This window comes from Podarcis pityusensis (assembly GCF_964106645.2).
Source record: "Podarcis pityusensis genome assembly, chromosome: 6".
In the NCBI taxonomy this organism is placed as follows: domain Eukaryota; kingdom Metazoa; phylum Chordata; class Lepidosauria; order Squamata; family Lacertidae; genus Podarcis; species Podarcis pityusensis.
In genome coordinates, this window is record NC_138030.1 from 43,812,111 (window position 1) to 43,829,754 (window position 17,644).

Here is a 17,644-nt window from a genome sequence, read left to right on the forward strand (position 1 = left end):
CCCATGATGCCTCAACATTCTGACGTCAGCTTTCGAAGCTGCGAGGAGCTGGGAGGAGTTTCGTTTACTCTGTTCCTCTCTGGTCTCTGAGGGAAGAGGTCGCAGTTTTAGTCATGGCTGCGGTGAGCCCAGGAGATTCCTGGGGAATGTCGGAATAAAGAACTGTAAATGGACAAACCTGGTCTCTCTGTGTGTGTTTGTCTGAAGCTAAGTGAAGCTACGTGACAGTTTTCACTGCTGTGTTCAACTCTGCTGAGGCGTGACTGGAGAGCTACTGGAGACGGAGCTGAGTGGCGCAGCTGGGAGGAAGCGCGCCGGGCATAAAGAGCTAATTGTGGATCGTAAATCAATTAGCAGGGGTCACGCCAATCAATCAATTCCACAGGTTATGGACCCTTAATCACCGATCGTAAAAACTGTCACAGGAACGCTTTGAAGTGCCGGAATGCGTTTGAAGTCTGCGGTCTGAAGCAGAGACGCTGGCAGGAGTTTTTGCCTGGTGTTAAGAGGCAAAGGAGAGCTGCGGAGCTCAGAGCAGCTGAAAGACACAGAGGTTTGCCTGTGCTGAGAGCTGAGTGCTGGGAGCTGAAGAGCAGCTGGAAAATCGTTTCCCCACGGATGGGTGCCGGAGGAGCTTGTAATCTGTGAGTACAGCTTGGGGCCCCTTGGGAGAACGGAAGACAATGGCAGGCAGCCAGGTCTTGGAGGACATTCCGATTGAACAGCTCACTCTAAGAAGTTGGGCAAGGGCGTAAAGTCAGCAAGGGCTGCCTGGGATGTGCTGTGAAGCTTCAGCAGGAGGCCAGAGCCCTGGAGAAAGTATTGAGAAAAGCCTAGAGATGGCTGGTGCCCCTGTTCCTGATGTTTTAGCCTCAAGGAGTGCTAGTGAGCAGATCGGGGGGGCGAAGGATTCCAAAGGCAAGTGTAAAGGCTTGTCCACTGTGCGTGCTGGAGTGGAATGTCAACAAAGCAGGTTCCCAGAAAGCCGCAGTGGGAGCCAGGCCAGAGGGGGCGGAGCTGGCAAGGAGTGCTTTTCCGGAAGAAGGAGGCCAGCTGGGAGGAGCCCCGGGCAGTGTTTTTCCACTGGAGTTCGTCGTTGCTGCCCATGGAGAGCGGAGACAGCTGGGCAGGAAGGTCCCAAGGTCAACCAGCTGAGTTCCCATGGGAATCAGTCTCGGAGAGGAGGCCAGCGTGGGAACGCAAGGGAAAGACGTGGTTCAGACACTGGGGAGGGTTGTTTTCTTATCACTGCTTCTATGGCAACTGTGAAGAACAACTCCAGCCAGGACACGGTGACGCGCTGGGTTTTGAATACTGCTGTTGGTCAGCACCTGCTAAGCGAGCCTGCTGGCAAAATGCGGAACTGCAGGGCTGTTTCAACAGGACACAACTGTGATGTTAGCAGACGGAATGAGAAAGTCGGTTTCTGGTGTGGCTAACATGTTTTTTTCTCCTTTACAGGAGGAGCTAGAGGTCTACGTTGGGGGGAAACAAGTGGCCAACGTGAAAAGGGGGCAGAACAATCTCTTTGTTCTGGAGTCACCTCTGGAGGGTGGTGGGAATGCTGGAAAAGCACAGGCGCAGTGTGCTAAGGTTCCCAGTCATGTGCAAAAGCTGCACAGGTGCACAAAAGGGTATAAACTCCGGAAATGTGGGAGGTCCCTAGGGTGCAGGGCATGCAAGGGTGCACAGGTACATGGTTTTCCCGGGTTTGGGAGGGTAGCCAAAGAGCCCTTTGAGCTCTTTGAGGCAGGTGGTCCAAAGGTTCAGGAAATGATCTTCTGTGGATATGATCCTGCAACCAATGGGTGGAAGTTTGCATACCCAGAGGGTGATCAAACCAAGCTGCTGGTCAGTAAGCAGGCTGAGTTCTGTGAACAGGATGGGTGTTCAAGACTCAGGGATGGTTCTGATTTTCTCTCAGAATGTCTGTCTGATTCTGAGGAGGAAAGGGAGCCAGAGGCTGATCCCGGTGATGGGGACCAGGTCCGGGATCAGGGTTCAGAACCCGGTGATGGGGACCAGGTCCAGGATCAGGGTTCAGGGCAGGTCTGGGCATCTCCAAAGGTTGTGAAAGGAGTGTCCAGGTGTGAGGCTTCATCTCCGGTTAGTGTAATGGAGAAAGCTCACAAACAGGGTGTCAAGTCAGAGGGGGAAGGATCTGACGGAGAAGACACAACTGCTGGCCCAAATGGGTCAGTAGGGTTTCAGGTCACAAGTGCGTGGAAAAGTGTCGCACAGTGTGATTCTGGGAGTGTTGAAGGGGTTCAACAGGTGCCTGGGAAAGATGCCGGGAAGGGGCACAAGGCAAAGGGAAAGGTGTCGAACTCAAAAAGGTCTTGTCAGAATGGTTCGGCAAGAGGGGGTGTTGGGTTTGGAACTTAACAGGTTAAGTTGTTCCCATGATGCCTCAACATTCTGACGTCAGCTTTCGAAGCTGGGAGGAGCTGGGAGGAGTTTCGTTTACTCTGTTCCTCTCTGGTCTCTGAGGGAAGAGGTCGCAGTTTTAGTCATGGCTGCGGTGAGCCCAGGAGATTCCTGGGGAATGTCGGAATAAAGAACTGTAAATGGACAAACCTGGTCTCTCTGTGTGTGTTTGTCTGAAGCTAAGTGAAGCTACGTGACAGTTTTCGCTGCTGTGTTCAACTCTGCTGAGGCGTGACTGGAGAGCTACTGGAGACGGAGCTGAGTGGCGCAGCTGGGTGGAAGCGCGCCGGGCATAAAGAGCTAATTGTGGATCGTAAATCAATTAGCAGGGGTCACGCCAATCAATCAATTCCACATTGATGAATGAGAAAATGGATTTGACTGTTGTGGTTAATAACACTGATACAGAAATCATCCAAGAACCAACCTATCAATCTGTACCGACTGGGCAAGTGCAGTTGACAATGGAGGAGGATGTGGCTGCACCTCAAATAGTACAAATGGAGAGACCCGAGGCCCTACAGGAGCATAAGCCACTGTTATTGAAGATTGAAGCTGGAGTGGGCCAAGGGGAGTCTGGAGATGAGGAGACTTCTAGCTGGAGATGAGGAGAGATTCTGAAATTTGATTTTAAATTCATTTTGGATTACATCGAGGACTGTGGGGAGTGGGACTGTGGGGAATGGGTGAGCTGGATGAAGGGTGATGGAGACAATTTTGGGTTGGAATCCCCCAGAGACCTACTCCTCAATGAGAAAGGAAAGAAACTAAGACAGAGACCAACAAGAGACAAGGAAAAGGGCAAGCACAAACAAGATGAAGAAGAATTGCAGAAGGGACATGGAAGAGATTTAAGGGCCTCGGACATAAGGTTTCCAGGTTGATGGACTAGACAGAATGGACAATAAGGACAATAAGGACTGACATGACCCGAGACCAGGAAGAAGAGACGCTGGATGATGATTGGAAGAAAATTTATAATGGAAACTTTTTTATTTTAGAATCAGCTAATGAATATTAGGGAAAATGTGGGAATGAAACTATACGACTCTAGCAGAAATGATATTAGGAGTTATGTATATTTGAAATTTAAGATTTAAATTTTAAGGCACTTAGGGGTAAGATAAGGTAAAATAAATTAAGGTAATCTGAATAATAGAATATGGGGAAAGATGGTAAGGATTTGTTGAGTTCATTATTAGGTTAAATTGTTAAGACAAATTTTATAACAAAAATTGAGAAAGATGGAAAGAATTTGCTGAAACAATTACTAAACTAGAATACAAAAACGGAGGTGTGAGGAGGTCAATGAAACAAGCAAATGGAAATTATGGATATGCAATTTGGGATTTGTGTTTTTTCTCTCTTTTTTTCTTCTTTTTTACCTTTTTTTATTGCTGTATTGTTATTTGTCTTCTTTTTCTTTTTTCTTTTTTTGTATTGTAGTGTTGTTTGCTATTTTTTATTTTTCTTGTAATTTTGAAATTATCAATAAATATTATTTTTTTAAAAAACAAATCCATCACCATGTAGCTACTCTTTGCCAAAGGTTAGCAGAAGTAGCTAAATGAAACAATTAATTCTTTCGTTTAAGCTTGTAAATATTTTTTGTTTATTTTATTAATTTATTTCATAAAATTTATATGCCATTCACTATAAAGAAAATCAAAACAGTTAACAAAAGATAAAACAGTAAAATAAAAAACCATACTTATTGTTTTAAAGAAGTGGAGATGCCAACATGTTCAAGGTTCAACAGTCAATCCTTTCCTAGCAAAGTCCTGTAAATTTCCCCAAGTCTGTTTGTCTCTCCCTTAAGAATAGAATCTGTTGCCCATATTCTGGCAAAAGATCACAAAAAAGTAATGGAAAGGAAATGCTTTATGAACCCAGGAAGATGGACCCTATGCAAAGAAGGTGGGGTGATGAAGAACAGAGTTGCCCCAACTATCCTAACTAGCAACGTACTATTATTAACTTACCTAAACATTTCTACATCATCCTTTACTGTACTTGAATTTTACAAGCAAAAAAATATGTCAAAAACAAACCAAAGTTTACAACAGACTAAGACACTTGGGTAAATAATAACATTTTTTCCAGGCACCAGGAACACTGCAATGTATGCATCAAGTGTGCCTCTTTGGGGAGGGCATTCCATAGGCATAACGCCACTATTGAGAAGACTCTGTCTCTTGCTGTAAAATAATGTATCTCTGATAAAGGAGGTACATGGACAAGGGCCTCAGCAGATCTTAACATGTAGGCAAGTTGGTACTGAAAAAGATGCTCCTTCAGGCATAAGAGATGCCACAATCAACACTTTTTCATGCCTAGAGTTTTGTTTTTCTGCTTATTTTATTCTCAGCATTCAGCAAATGATCTGGATATAGCTGAGGCTAAAGCTAAGTAGCTGGGAAACTGAACAGTCTTTTTTTTTAAAAAAAAATTATTATCAAGTACTGTTGCACTGAGAACAGTGATTTTCTAGGCCACCTTATAAAGGTTATTTCACAGAATTCTTTCTGTTCTCCAACTGCCAAGGAGAAACGTGTCACACAGGAAGCTGCCCTAAGCATCATGGCTCATCACCCATGTCGAAACCCCAAAGTCTACATACTGCACCATACTACTTGATACTTTGAATTCCAGGGTCTGTGGAGACTTATACAAGGTGTAGAAAGGAAGGGAGCAATATCTCCTTGCCAACTGACCAAGCCTCCCTAGGACCACTTCAGAAAGCTACAACTTGGCCTTTAGATTGACTAAGCAACACTAGTGCTAGCCAGCAATGAGTTTGCACAGCTCTCTGAAGGATAAAGTATTTTCTCTCACAAACCTTTACTCACATTCAGTCTTTGCTTAAACATGTGAAGAGTTGAACGATATTCCTCCCCAAGTGTGGGTAATAGGAAGTCTTTAGAAAACAGCTCTTAATCTTAAAAGGCTTTGGGTTCAGGAGGAGAAGAAGAACCTAGGATTGCTCAGAGTGGCTTTTTACCCTTTAATTAACACACAAACACATGGAAATGTGGAAAGGGATTAGAAAATAAAATCTGCAAGAGCTAAAATGAATTTAAAGCATTACAGTAAATTAGAAGAGATTTAAGGAAGCAAGGATTGGCTTAGTCCAGGTACCCCCTTTAATGGGATCACACCTATGGATGCTTTCATCTACTACTTTCATCTAGCTAAAAAGCAACTTTTTATTTTGGAGTAAGTCACTTTTGAGCCCACCCCATGCACTAATAGTCATTAAAAGAACATGACAACTTCCCTTCAATGTCCCATGCTCTTGCACTTCATACTTTTCTATAGTCTAGTGTTGCTTCTAGTGTTGACATTCATTAGTGAACTTACAATGCAAAACAATGTGAAACCCTGTCCAGATTCTGTTGTTTCCAAGTTTTTCCTATTTCTCCAAATCCTTGACTCTGAAGAGGAGTTGAAAATAATTCTATGGCAGTTGTCTCACTGAAGCTGGAGCCAGGGAGAAGTTGCATAGACTTACATTTCTTAGAGTCTCCTTTCTCCTACGTCATAAAAAAGTGAGAATTGTAGACATTTCCATTGTACAACTGGGGACTCTATTTTTGACAAAGGAAATAACATTTGAATGTCCAGTCCAGGGGACTAAATGGATTACAAAACCATCAAGACTATGTGCAGCAGGTACAGTATATACAAGATAATGAAAAATTTCACAGGAGGTGTTCAACTGGTGGGAATGAAGATGAATTGGTAAAGGATCTATGGGCTTCTAATACAGCCTAGAACAGCCTTTGCATATCCATCATTTTAAGCAAAACTTAGCACTTCAATAGGGGACCACATAGTTAACAATGCGCAGGAATTGGCCTCTCCAATACAGTCACTTGCCTTCCCCTAGAAGGGCCATAGGTCAATATTCCATGTAGAAGGTCCCATGTACAATCCATGGTATCTCCAGATACAGCTAGAAAAGATTCCACCTGAAACCCTGAAGAGCCACTGCCAGTTGATCTATAGAATATAGATCTAGACAAACCAATGATCTGACTTGATACAAGGTCACTTCCTATGTGCCTTTCATCAGAATGAGGGGGGGGAAATAGCCAACTTTTAAATCCTTCCATAGTAGCAGTTTCTTCCGCCGTTATTATCATATATGAGATGCCAAGGCTAGAACTGGAAGCCTTCATCTCTTCTGCGGAGAGGAGTGACTGGGTGAGGCAACCGGCCTGCTTTCGCTGCCTTCAGCGACTGAAAAAGTGCCAGGCGTTGGCATCCTGGTTTCACCCACTGCTTGCTTTCTGCTGAGCTCTTGAAAAGATTAAAAAAAGAGCCCCACTCCATCTCATTAAGAAAGTAAACACAAGAGCCATCTAAGTGTCTAATTAAGCTTCTAATTAGTCCCTGCTTGTTACTAATGCAAATTAGATTACGCCGCTTAACTACAGCATGTCCACAACACCCTTGTTAATTGCGGCCTTTTGAAATTAAATTACTCCCTAATTAGCATATCAAAGCCATTGATTCGAAGCCAGGAAAGATGAGGGCAGAAGGAAGCTGAACGCCAAGTTTTGTTAATCAGGGACGACTAATTAAATAGTGACGTTGCACACACAGGGGCTCCCGCCTTACTGTTTGGGAGACTCAGGAAACCATATGTGTGTGTGACTGGGTCTAAGCGAGGATAACAGAACCTTCCTCATTTGTGTCACCCTGAAGGGTTTCAAAAAGGAGGAGGGCATAGAGAAGAGGCTACTGCTTGCCAGCACTAAACTGTTCAGAGATGGCAACTGAATTTTTAAACTTTTGTTCTGTTGCCACCGGGAAGGCTATTCCATGCTATAACAAAAAATGCATGTTTCCAACATGATTGCTCTTATAAAAGACATCGTCAAAATATAATCATGCATATGCAGTGCCTCTGGACTTGCACGCGAATAAACTCTAGCCAATAGTTTCCTCTGTTTTTAGAATGAATCTGGTCATTCCCAACTTCTGGCACCCCAAAACAACTGTAGTCCTCTATCAAACCAATTAAGGCCACCTAGGTTTACCACCAAGTTCACACCAGATGCATCTTAGGCATACGCCTAAGAATGGGATTTAAAAAGCCAGAGAACATTTAAGAGTTCAGATCCGAGTTTTCCAAACTTTCCATCATATCGTATAACCCCCCTAGTTTATACCAAACTATACATAAAAAGTGATACAGAACCAAAAGGTCTTGCTTTTAATCAAGTACAAACCGCAATGAGGATAGATTACCCGATTTTAGGAAAGTGATTATAACCAACAGCCCTGCAAAGAACAAAATCCTGTGGCATCTTACAGACTAACAGATGTATTGCAGTGCAAGTATTTGTGAACTAGAGTCCACTTCAATAGATATCTGAAGCATGATCCTCAACTGACGATAAGGCTACGGAGGCTTGAGGGTGGGGGACAGGAGACGAGGCATGTAAATAGCAATGCCAGAAGTGTATGAAATGCAAAGAGATATATCCTGTGACATTTCTGTGGAAAGCTCAAATGTATGTAAGATATAGAGTGGCCTCTCTTATTCCCGAGAAAAGAGCAAGAGAACTACTAAGAACTGTCACACCCTCACCTGTTAACTAGGGTTTATTGTGGGGGCTTTTTGCAAGGTAAAAAGAGGGAGCAATCCAGAGACAGGGCAAGAGGTTGCCTAGGGTAAGACACCTTTGTGTATCCTTGGTATACGTTCTGGGAGTCCAGGATGGCTGACATGCAATCTGGGGCAAAATGTACTACCCCACTGCCTCTGAAGGAATACTCTATGAAACTGGGGGAAAGAAAAAGAGCTATGTTTCTGAAGGACAATCATTCAGACCCCATTTTCTTGTTGAACATTTTCTGCATGTGCAAATTAACTTATATTCACATTAATACCAGAATATGCACAATGCAGTTCTTAAGGGCTAGATATTTCTCCACTCGCTTGGCAAACCCAAGTGATAATAAGTACCAATTGTCACTGCAGGTACAAGCCAGACTAAGAGTGAAATATTCAAGTGTGGCTTAGAAGAAGAGGAGGAGTTTGGATTTTATCACTACCCGAAGGAGTCTCAAAGCAGCTCACAATCTCCTTTCCCTTCCTCCCCCACAACAAACACTCTGTGAGGTGAGTGGGGCTGAGAGACTTCAGAGAAGTGTGACTAGCCCAAGGTCACCCAGCAGCTGCAGGTGGAGGAGCGGAGACACGAACCCAGTTCACCAGATTACAAGTCCACCGCTCTAACCACTACACCACGCTGGCTTATAGGAAAGGATACTATGAATCTATAAACTAGATTTTTCCCATTTCATTTTTGTATATATAAAAAATAACACCTATTTTTTGCAACCCAGGCTTGTAATCGAAATCATATAAATTGTATGACTTTTCAACAACTAAGGCTCAGAGCTATGCGTGCCAACCTTGAGAATAGGTACATGCAGGATTTAAAGCTGTTTTTCCATAACACTATTTTTTAAAAAATGAGATTCATCCTATGCATGCATCCCACTGCTTTCAATGCTTATTTCCAATAAACATATATAGGATTTCAGGCTATCATGCAAAGGCCAAACCTACAGCGGTAATAATTTAGTCACTGAAAATGGACCTCTTCTTCTTACTTCCCATCAACAACATTCACACATGCACAAAAAAGTGAGAGGGCAAATGAAATTTCTAGTTTCATGTGAACAAACCTTACATTTTATTCAGCATTAGAAAACCAAGGTGACACGTACTGACATAAGTTATTCAAAATATGCTGGAAAATGTATTACTTGAGCATGCAGTTTTTTGTGGAATACAAAAAAGGACTTAAAATATCTAAATGAGAATGTACTTTGACGTTGTAAGAAGGAGCACACCATCCAATATCAACCTTGCCCACTCTAGAAAGGTTTCACTACCACACCACTACAGCTACTTGACTTAGTGCATGGTAGGGGGAGGTTGGATTGCTCTGGAAGACTGCAATCTTAAACCCTCTTGCCTAGGAGTAAGCTCCATTGAACTCAGTGGGACTTACATCAGAGTAAACAAGTATAGGGCTCTAATATACATCTTTCAAACTTGATGCATATAAGTCACAATAGAAGTGATAGTTGAACCAATCTGGAACAAATATTGTAATATCTTTCTATCTTAAATACAGTTTACCTAATTCCCTATCTGTCAAGAAAATATATTGAATGTTGGGGGAGCCACTGTGGTATTTTAAATAATGTGCTTGGGTTTCCTTATTCAGCCATCAAGTTCACTCAGAGGCCTGATATAAATCACAGTATTTTACAGGGTAGCTGGGAGAATAAAATGGGAAATCCATTGGAGGAAGGGAGGGATCAGATGTCATCTCCACAACAGTGTTCAAAATTCGCCAGGCACCATGTTCATTTGGCACCTGGCTATCGGCCACTTGAAACCAAGCGAAGATGCCCAGGTGTCAGGATGGTACCTGATGTCTGCAGCCCTCTGGAAGTGCATGCCTGGAGATCCTTGGATCTGGACTGTTTTCACACACTAGCAACGCATCCCGCAGAATTCTATCTGTTATATTTTATCTGCGCAATCACAATTAATTTCAGGAAGAAAAAAGTCTTGTTGAAAAAGATGGCTTTTGAGCTGTCTGGCCCCAAAATAGCAACTAGGCATTCCGTTTTGGTGACTGTAACCCTGGTTTAAGGAGCCATTTGGTGCCTAGCTTCTATAACAGAGTTTCTGACGCTGCTCCACAATGCACTGCACTGTGAACTTCCATAGCCAATAGAAGTATCAGGGTAAGCATGGGAGGCTGCAACTAAACTAACAAGCTTCTAAGGGTAGCATAAAACCAGGACTGTTGAAGCATTTTATAGTCTAAAGTTCAATTTATGCTCTGCAAGACCAACACCTAACCTGAAGTTCTATCATCATACACAGCCCTGAGCTGAAAGATCATCTTTGGTACAGGAGATGACCAACTAATCATGCTGTTCTGCTTAGTAGAAAAATACATTTCAATATAGAAATCTTGAAAGCATCACTTTCCCAAAGGGCCCAGAGATTTCCAAGTCAATCAGTGATGATGAAACTAAGAAGAGGGATGCATACATCTTCCAACATTTTTCCTTTGCATAACTATAATCCATGAAGCTGCTGTCATAGTGCAGAAACTACTTAGCAAAATTAAGAAATCAGTAATTCAAGGGATACACACAACAGAAGCAGCTCAGTTATCACTTTATATCTAACACACCAAGCTAGGTGGTGTTTTTATGTTCAGGTTCACAACAAACTGGAGCATGATATTGACCACAATTTAATTATGACTTGATATTTCTCCTCCTACCCCTTGATGGTTTAGAACAAGCAAGTGACAGAACAGCCTAGAGAGTGTAAATGGGTCTTGAACATTTTTGCGAGCCCTTGGAAAGATAAGCTTGAAATCAAAATAGCAAAGTGCATCGTAGGCTCAGAAATTGGTGAAAAAGTAGAAAGCCCAGCATTATTAGTGGTAGAACACATAGTTAGCATGCAAAATGTGCTATGTTCAATCCCCAACTGAGCTAAATGGTCTACCCCTTAGACAATACTAGGTTCAACCCAAGGTAACCCTTCGTTAATTATTAATTATGCCCCAAAACATTTCATTTATTTGAGGTCCAAACTATTTTATGGCTTTTGCTGTGCTACCATCAGGTTCTCACATTTGGGGATTTTTTTGTAGTTTCTATTAGTAATAGGCCAACCAGCTGAGGAATGGAGTCAGTGGCACATGCCTGATTTCCAACTAGTTTTATTTTTAAACTTTATGTCAATTATAATTGGCAAATCTGTTAGCACTTTTAAGTTGCATATGCTTAAATATATTCATCCTAATAATAATAGTTTCCTACTTTCATTCTGAAAGAATTGCATCCTCCGCCATATTCACATAAATAAGAATTATGCCAATTACACATTAACCTGCAAAATTACTTGCTATGCAAAACTGAACTCCAGTGGAGTTTTCTTAAACGTGCATATGGTTTAATTTATAAAATTTCATTCACTTTTGCCGAATCAGTAGCTCTGTCTGTAGGGGAAGCCATTTCTGCATGACAAGTCTATGCTCTCAGCTGCGACTGTCGTTAATCAGAAACACTACCATTTCTCAACAACAGTTGTATAAAAACAGCTATGAAAGGACCAAACTAAGCAGAGAAGCTAGGTGAAATAGCCATTAAACAGACTTGCTGGTAAGTTTACACTGTTGTCTTCCATGATTATCATTTTATATCCAGACAGATGGACAGATAGGACAAAAAACTTTAATTTCAAAATGCTTCTGTACAGTCTAATCACTAGAAGGATCCCAGTCTGAGGAAGAATACTACAGGATTGAAAACAGTAGCTGTAAGGTGAACGATACATACAAGTTTATACTCTTGCCAGGTCTGTGAGAACACTTAAGTACCATTAACAGGAGTGGCCTTCCTAAAGCAATGGGGATTGAGGAAGTGAGAAATTTGTTCTCTACTGCTCATGCTATTCTGTTGCAATCTAAAATTTGCTCCATCCATCTATTCATGATCATGTTATAGAACTAGGGAGACATAGAGTTTGAATAACTCTGCAGTTTCAGTGTAATACAGAAAAGAAGAGAAAAACACTTCAAGATATAGTTTATTTAAATAATTTTTAAAGAAATAATAAAAAAAGCTTGTGCGAATAAGTCAGTACCTTTGATTGCCAGCTTTTTGTTTAAGAAAGCAGAAAAGGGGACAAAGAGTTGAGAAGTTAATAAAGTGGGGAAAGAAGTCTATTCATATTGAAGGAGTCTGTCTCGTCTCGTGGGAAGAACTGAAATTTACAACAAAAAAATTACTTCAGCAGAGAAAAGAAGCAGGTTTAAGTGAAGGTGCTCTACGTTTTTAATTGAAAGGGAGAGTCAAATGAAATATCCAATATCCCCATTTGAAAGAGAATGAAAACCCAGCTACATTGGCAAGAAATTGCTAAAGCACTATTTTTTTTCCTGAAGTCTTCTTAGGAAGTGGAAGGAAGAGGAGGTTTCCTTTCTATACAGTATATCAAGACACCCCAAGAAAGGCGGGGGCAGAAACAAGTTTTATTCATTTATTTTATATAAGAAGAGTAAGATAATAAAAGAAAGTTTTATAATGTCACAGTTTGGAAGAAGCAGTAGAAGGGGGGAGAGAGTGTGTTTTAAAAAAGCAGCTAAGAACAGAAGGACTAGCTCTAACCACCCGCTGCACAAGCCTCCTTCCCAACGAGATTCAATTAATTGATAACAAGAGGCATCAAATTAATTTTTCAAGGATGTTAGATTTTGATGAAGGAAAAAATCTCTCTGATTTTAATCGGGGCGGCGTTTAAAAGGCATAAATGAATATCCCTTTCTAATCATCTGAGGCGCCGAGGAAGCGCCAAGCGGTTAACGTGCAAATTCAAACCGTTTAATTAGGGGGGGCAGGGAGGGAGGAGGCAGCATGGGGAAGGAAAACAGTTTCTCTTTTAAGAAGCTTTTATGAAGAAATTGTTTTTTTTTATTTTAAAAAAACCCCTCTCGCCATTATGTACTTGTGCAACACGCAAAATTTCGGCTTGGGACAAAGTCAGGAGTTTTACTCTCAAATAGAGATAATTTCCCATCACAACCTAATTAAACAGAAAAGAAAATACAAAAATGGAAAAAAATTAAACAGTGGATGAAAAAAGAAAATGAATGGAATTGCAACTCTTAGCCACACTATGCCCTCAGTGTTTCCTGCTACTGGAAACCAACCATACACACTTGCACATGGATAAAAGTGTGCAGGAAAGAATGGAGACATGCACAACACACAAAATTAAAGTAATGAAAGGAAGCCTCATCTCCCACCTTGATTTGTGTGTTTACATTTTTACAGGATAGAGAGGCTCTGAATGACTTTGCAGCTCTGCAAGCAGGGATTTAGCTCATGGAAAGCTCACGCGAATTTACCAGCGGAAGACATCAAATACAGCTAGTTTGCATATACTGTGTCCAGTCTCCTTCATTCATAGCTTATACAAGAGAAGTCATTACCAGTCATGGGACAAATTTACACCTCAACAAGATTTTCAGATAGCAGCCCCCCCCCCCATTTCACATTTGGTCTCACCCTCAGTAAAAGGTTTAATATGTGAATTAAAACATACTGCCCCACCATGTAGCAAGAAAGTCAAATGTGGGGGGTTTAGTTGTCATCTCAAGCATTAGCTACATACAGCTAACGGCTTAATCACCAATTCAGAACCAGACAAAAGCATTTCTGGCCCTACTAAGCCTGTGTGTGTGTGTGTGTGTGTGTGTGTGTGTAAGAGACACAGATTTCCTGTTGTTGTTTTCTTTGCCCCTAGAGACAATGAGAAGTCTGTCTGCCCAGCTACCTATAAATTGCAAGCACCAGAAATATCCACAGGTACATCATTGGCAATATTCTGATGAGTGATCAGCTGGGGAGGGGATGCTTAATAAAGCAATTATGGTTCAGCCCACATATTCTAAGCATCTGATGTTTGGGGATCCGTGCAGGATGCAAGTTCGCAACCCGCAGCGGCATGTCTGCGCACACGTGGGTTGCAATTCGGCGCTTCTGCACATGTGCAACCACCGAAACTCGGAAGTAACCCGTTCCAGTACTTCCGGGTTTCGGCGGGTCCATAACCCAAAAAAACGTAACCTGAAGCGTCTATAACCCGAGGTATGACTGTATTGTCGAATAACCCCAAACATCAGATGCAAGAAGAAGCAAGCCAAGGAACAAGCTCTCATATACAAGTGTTCATTTAAACTGCTGGTTTAAATTTAAACTGCTGGTTTAAATGAGGGAGAAGGCCTTCTCCATGATGGCTGCATGGGTTTGGAACTTTATGCCAGTGCATCTGAGACAGGCTTCCAGGCTTCAAGTTTTTCAAAAGGCTTTAAAGACATCTCTTTTCTGACTAGTCCAGTCTTGAACTGAGAGTTCCTAGTTGAGATGCCTGCATTGCAGCAGGGTTGGACTAGAATGACCCCTGGGGCGCTTCCAACTATACAATTCTATTTTTCTAGGGCTGTAAAAGTGCTTAATTGGCCAGCTGAGCATATTTATTTGTTTTGTTTTTGAACACTGTATATATTTTGCAAACTTTTACAGTTGATATTTTGTAAACATTTCCTACTTCAAGCCACTGTGGATGGGCATCATCCAGAAAGAAATACCCTAAATAAGTAAAAATACAGTAAAATTTGAACCCCCCCCCCACTGCAATCACAATTTCTTCGGAAGGCAAGAATCTGTCTTAAATAAGACTTTTATTTTCTTTTTTTTAAATCATGCAGGCATGCACTACAGAATCCAAGAAGTAAAAGGTATTACTGGCAACTTGTTAGGAGTTGTGTGAATCAACTTCCCCGATTCAAGTTCTGCCCTGTTTTATGAGAGTGAAGCATACCTCAGTCATACCACCTAGGTAGCTGCTGAAATACTACCATCATTTTGTACGTACTGCCAAAGAAAGAACAAGAAGATGCAGCATAACAAGTACTCAGATACAGAAAACCTATCCAGTGTCTTACTCTAATTAAGCCCTTTACTCAACAGAAGCAGCAGTTTGCTGTCAATGTAAAAAAAAAAGCAACTACTACCCTCAAGAAGATAGTGGAAATGGGCCTTGGCCCAGTCCAAACTGCTCTATGAAAATGTTTGCTCTGTTAAAACTGCTCCTATATCCTACAGCTTAACCATTTTTTTTAACAATAAAGAACTAATAAATCAGAATCAGTAAGTAGTACCAGCAGCCAGGAGACAAATTCCTAAATCCTCCAGGCAAAAATGCATCCAGTGCATACATGCCTATAGCGCAAGATTATACCATTTAACTGGTGCCGCCCTCAGTGCAAAGCTGTACATCTGGGAACTCTGCCTGCTTCAGTTAATTTTTCCTTACAGTTTACAAGGCTCCAAATTAGCCACTTCCTTCAACAAGAAACAGCTAAGAAGTAGTTTACTAGTTTTAGAATAGGCTATTAAACAAGTAACTGAATAGCTCACATCACAAAGAGAATTACATGTATGCACATGTTAGATATGAGCAAATCTTAACTGCACATTTCCCCCCTCTAAATAAATAAATAAATAAATAAATGGTAGCTCTGCAAAGTCAGTTGACTTGGCCAACTTCGGTGTGATGCCAGAAATAGCTGCAATAATTTCAATTTAAAACTTTCCCATATTGCTTTACCGCCACATGGACTAATAGGTGAGAGAGACTGAGAGAAAACAAATGGAGCAAAGAAGACAAATATGCAGGTTCTTTTTGACCTAAAAATTCTTGGTCATCTTATGCGCCTTCCAGCTCCTGCACTCTCGATTTCACAAAATGCACAATACTAGATTTACAGCTCTGAAGAAATTGTAGCATGCATGATCACAGGACAAGCATGGAATCGGAAGAAACAGCTGTTTCTCCTACATGTCTTAACTTTTCCTCTACAGCAGAAAGTGAATCTCTCTACCTATTCAATCACTAACCCATAGCAAGAACTCCATATGACAGCAAAATAAATACTAGTTGCATTCAGGGCTTTAATGGCAGCGTTATCGCTCCAATTGAGAACTGGAAAGAGATTCACAATCCAGCTCATCCCATACTAACAAATCAGATTATGGTAGTCCTCTTGTGTTTATGGGTCATGTTGGAAGCTCTCCTCCACCATCCCCCACCTTCCCCCTTCAGCTATGTCAGGGTGGAATGCTATTTCCAGATGATTAACAGAGTGATTTTGGCTTTGTTACTGCTGCAACTTTCGTCACAAAGTGCAGGAAGTCTGAAGCTCTTTAGACAATCACCTTCATTTGCACATCTTGATGTGTTCTGTTTCACATGGGGACAAAACAGTAGGGTCTGAACATGCCTGAGCAATATCCAACATGCCAATGTTTGGGAACATAGAAATTATCAAAAGCTGAAATTTCTGCAGCTTGAAATATGGGGTTACATATTTTTTATTTAGTTTTAATGGATATATCTTAAAAGTGGGCCATGCAAGATGTCAGCATTCCATTCCCATAGTTGGCTAAATATGAATGCCGCCTAGGAGGGAAAATGATAGTTCTAGAGTAGTGCTAGATAATACACTCCTTGCAATATTTGAGATTTTTATACCTCCGTATAAATGTTTATCAGGGTGGTTCACCAAAATTAAGAATAGAGGAAATACAATAGTGCCTTCAAGCTATTACTGGGCCAAAAAGGGAACTTTCAGTTCTAACAGGTGGGGGAAGGGGGACAGTGGCTTATTTCAGACATAAATGATTTTTGCACCAAGAGAAAAGTGCTATACCTGCACGCCTCCCTGTTCCCTATTCTTGTGTACTATAATGCAAGACTTTATTAAATCTCAGCTTTCAATGGAAAGCTAGGAAAATCATATCCTAGTTTGTAATCAGAGATTAAACCTGGTTTCAGGTTTCCTGGTTCTAATGTAATAGGAAACTGATTTAAACAAACCCTGGTAGTTTTTCATCAGAGTGCATAAGAGAAGGGAAAGGGAGGAAGGGCATATACAAGCGTAATGTTCATTCTCAGTCCAATGTACCATGGCTTATTAGCTAGAGATCAGCCTAAACTGGGTCAACATGACTGTCTTTGATTTCATCAAGAAGGAAGCAACTAATCGCAGTACTTCCAATACTGTGCTATGAATTCCATACACATAAGAACAAAATGATTGATAGACCAAAAAGTGAACTATGCAAATGAAAGATTGCTGAAATGAATTTTTTATTTTATTCGGGGCATTTCTATACAATCTTCATAGTATTTTATTCTAAGATGGTCTACAGAGTATCCAAGGAGGAAGAGGTTCAACAAAGGCAACCTGGAGACCAAGGATCAGAAATCACCCTGAGTGCCATTCTAGTCTCATCCCAGACCTTAAAATCCAAGGAAACTCTTAAAATTCATTCATCCCTAGATGACAGAACAAGTGCTCCAGCACTAAATAGCCTCAAATTGGATACATCACTGAGTGGAGGCATATAAAGATTTAAGAACACTGGAAGGAGAAGGATTTTCGTACTTCAGATTAACTAAAATTACTAGGATGACAAAACCCTTTCAAGGAAGAGATGGGTTTTAAAAAAGCTTCTCTCTCATTTCACCGATTCTTACTCTTGGGTTACCACTTTATCAGATCCATATGTAGTATAATGCAAACTGAAC

At 41.3% G+C, this 17,644-nt stretch overlaps 2 protein-coding genes and 1 long non-coding RNA gene across 3 annotated transcripts in view; 2 read left to right on the top strand and 1 right to left on the bottom strand.

Annotated features, from left to right (window-relative positions):
- The window catches only part of FOXP4 (forkhead box P4), a 159,618-nt gene that overhangs the window by 128,916 nt on the left and 13,058 nt on the right, over positions 1-17,644 (bottom strand). The gene's annotated exons all lie outside the window — the stretch shown is intronic.
- LOC308479436 (uncharacterized protein) lies at positions 651-2,441 on the top strand. Its single transcript, XM_081010153.1, has 2 exons — positions 651-1,986; positions 2,026-2,441. Exons 1-2 carry the CDS (start codon positions 1,396-1,398, stop codon positions 2,383-2,385), a joined length of 951 nt encoding a protein of 316 aa, XP_080866279.1. The 5' UTR covers positions 651-1,395; the 3' UTR covers positions 2,386-2,441.
- On the top strand, positions 5,832-13,431 carry LOC308479472. Its single transcript, XR_013987691.1, has 2 exons — positions 5,832-6,099; positions 13,324-13,431. It is a non-coding gene; the product is annotated as an uncharacterized lncRNA (long non-coding RNA).

Excerpts from the sequence above, each read along its gene's own strand:
- LOC308479436 (XM_081010153.1), top strand. The coding sequence starts at position 1,396 with ATGTTAGCAGACGGAATGAGAAAGTCGGTTTCTGGTGTGGCTAACATG. Across the intron at positions 1,987-2,025 it reads ATCCCGGTGATGGGGACCAG|GTCCAGGATCAGGGTTCAGG; the intron begins GTCCGGGATCAG and ends GATGGGGACCAG.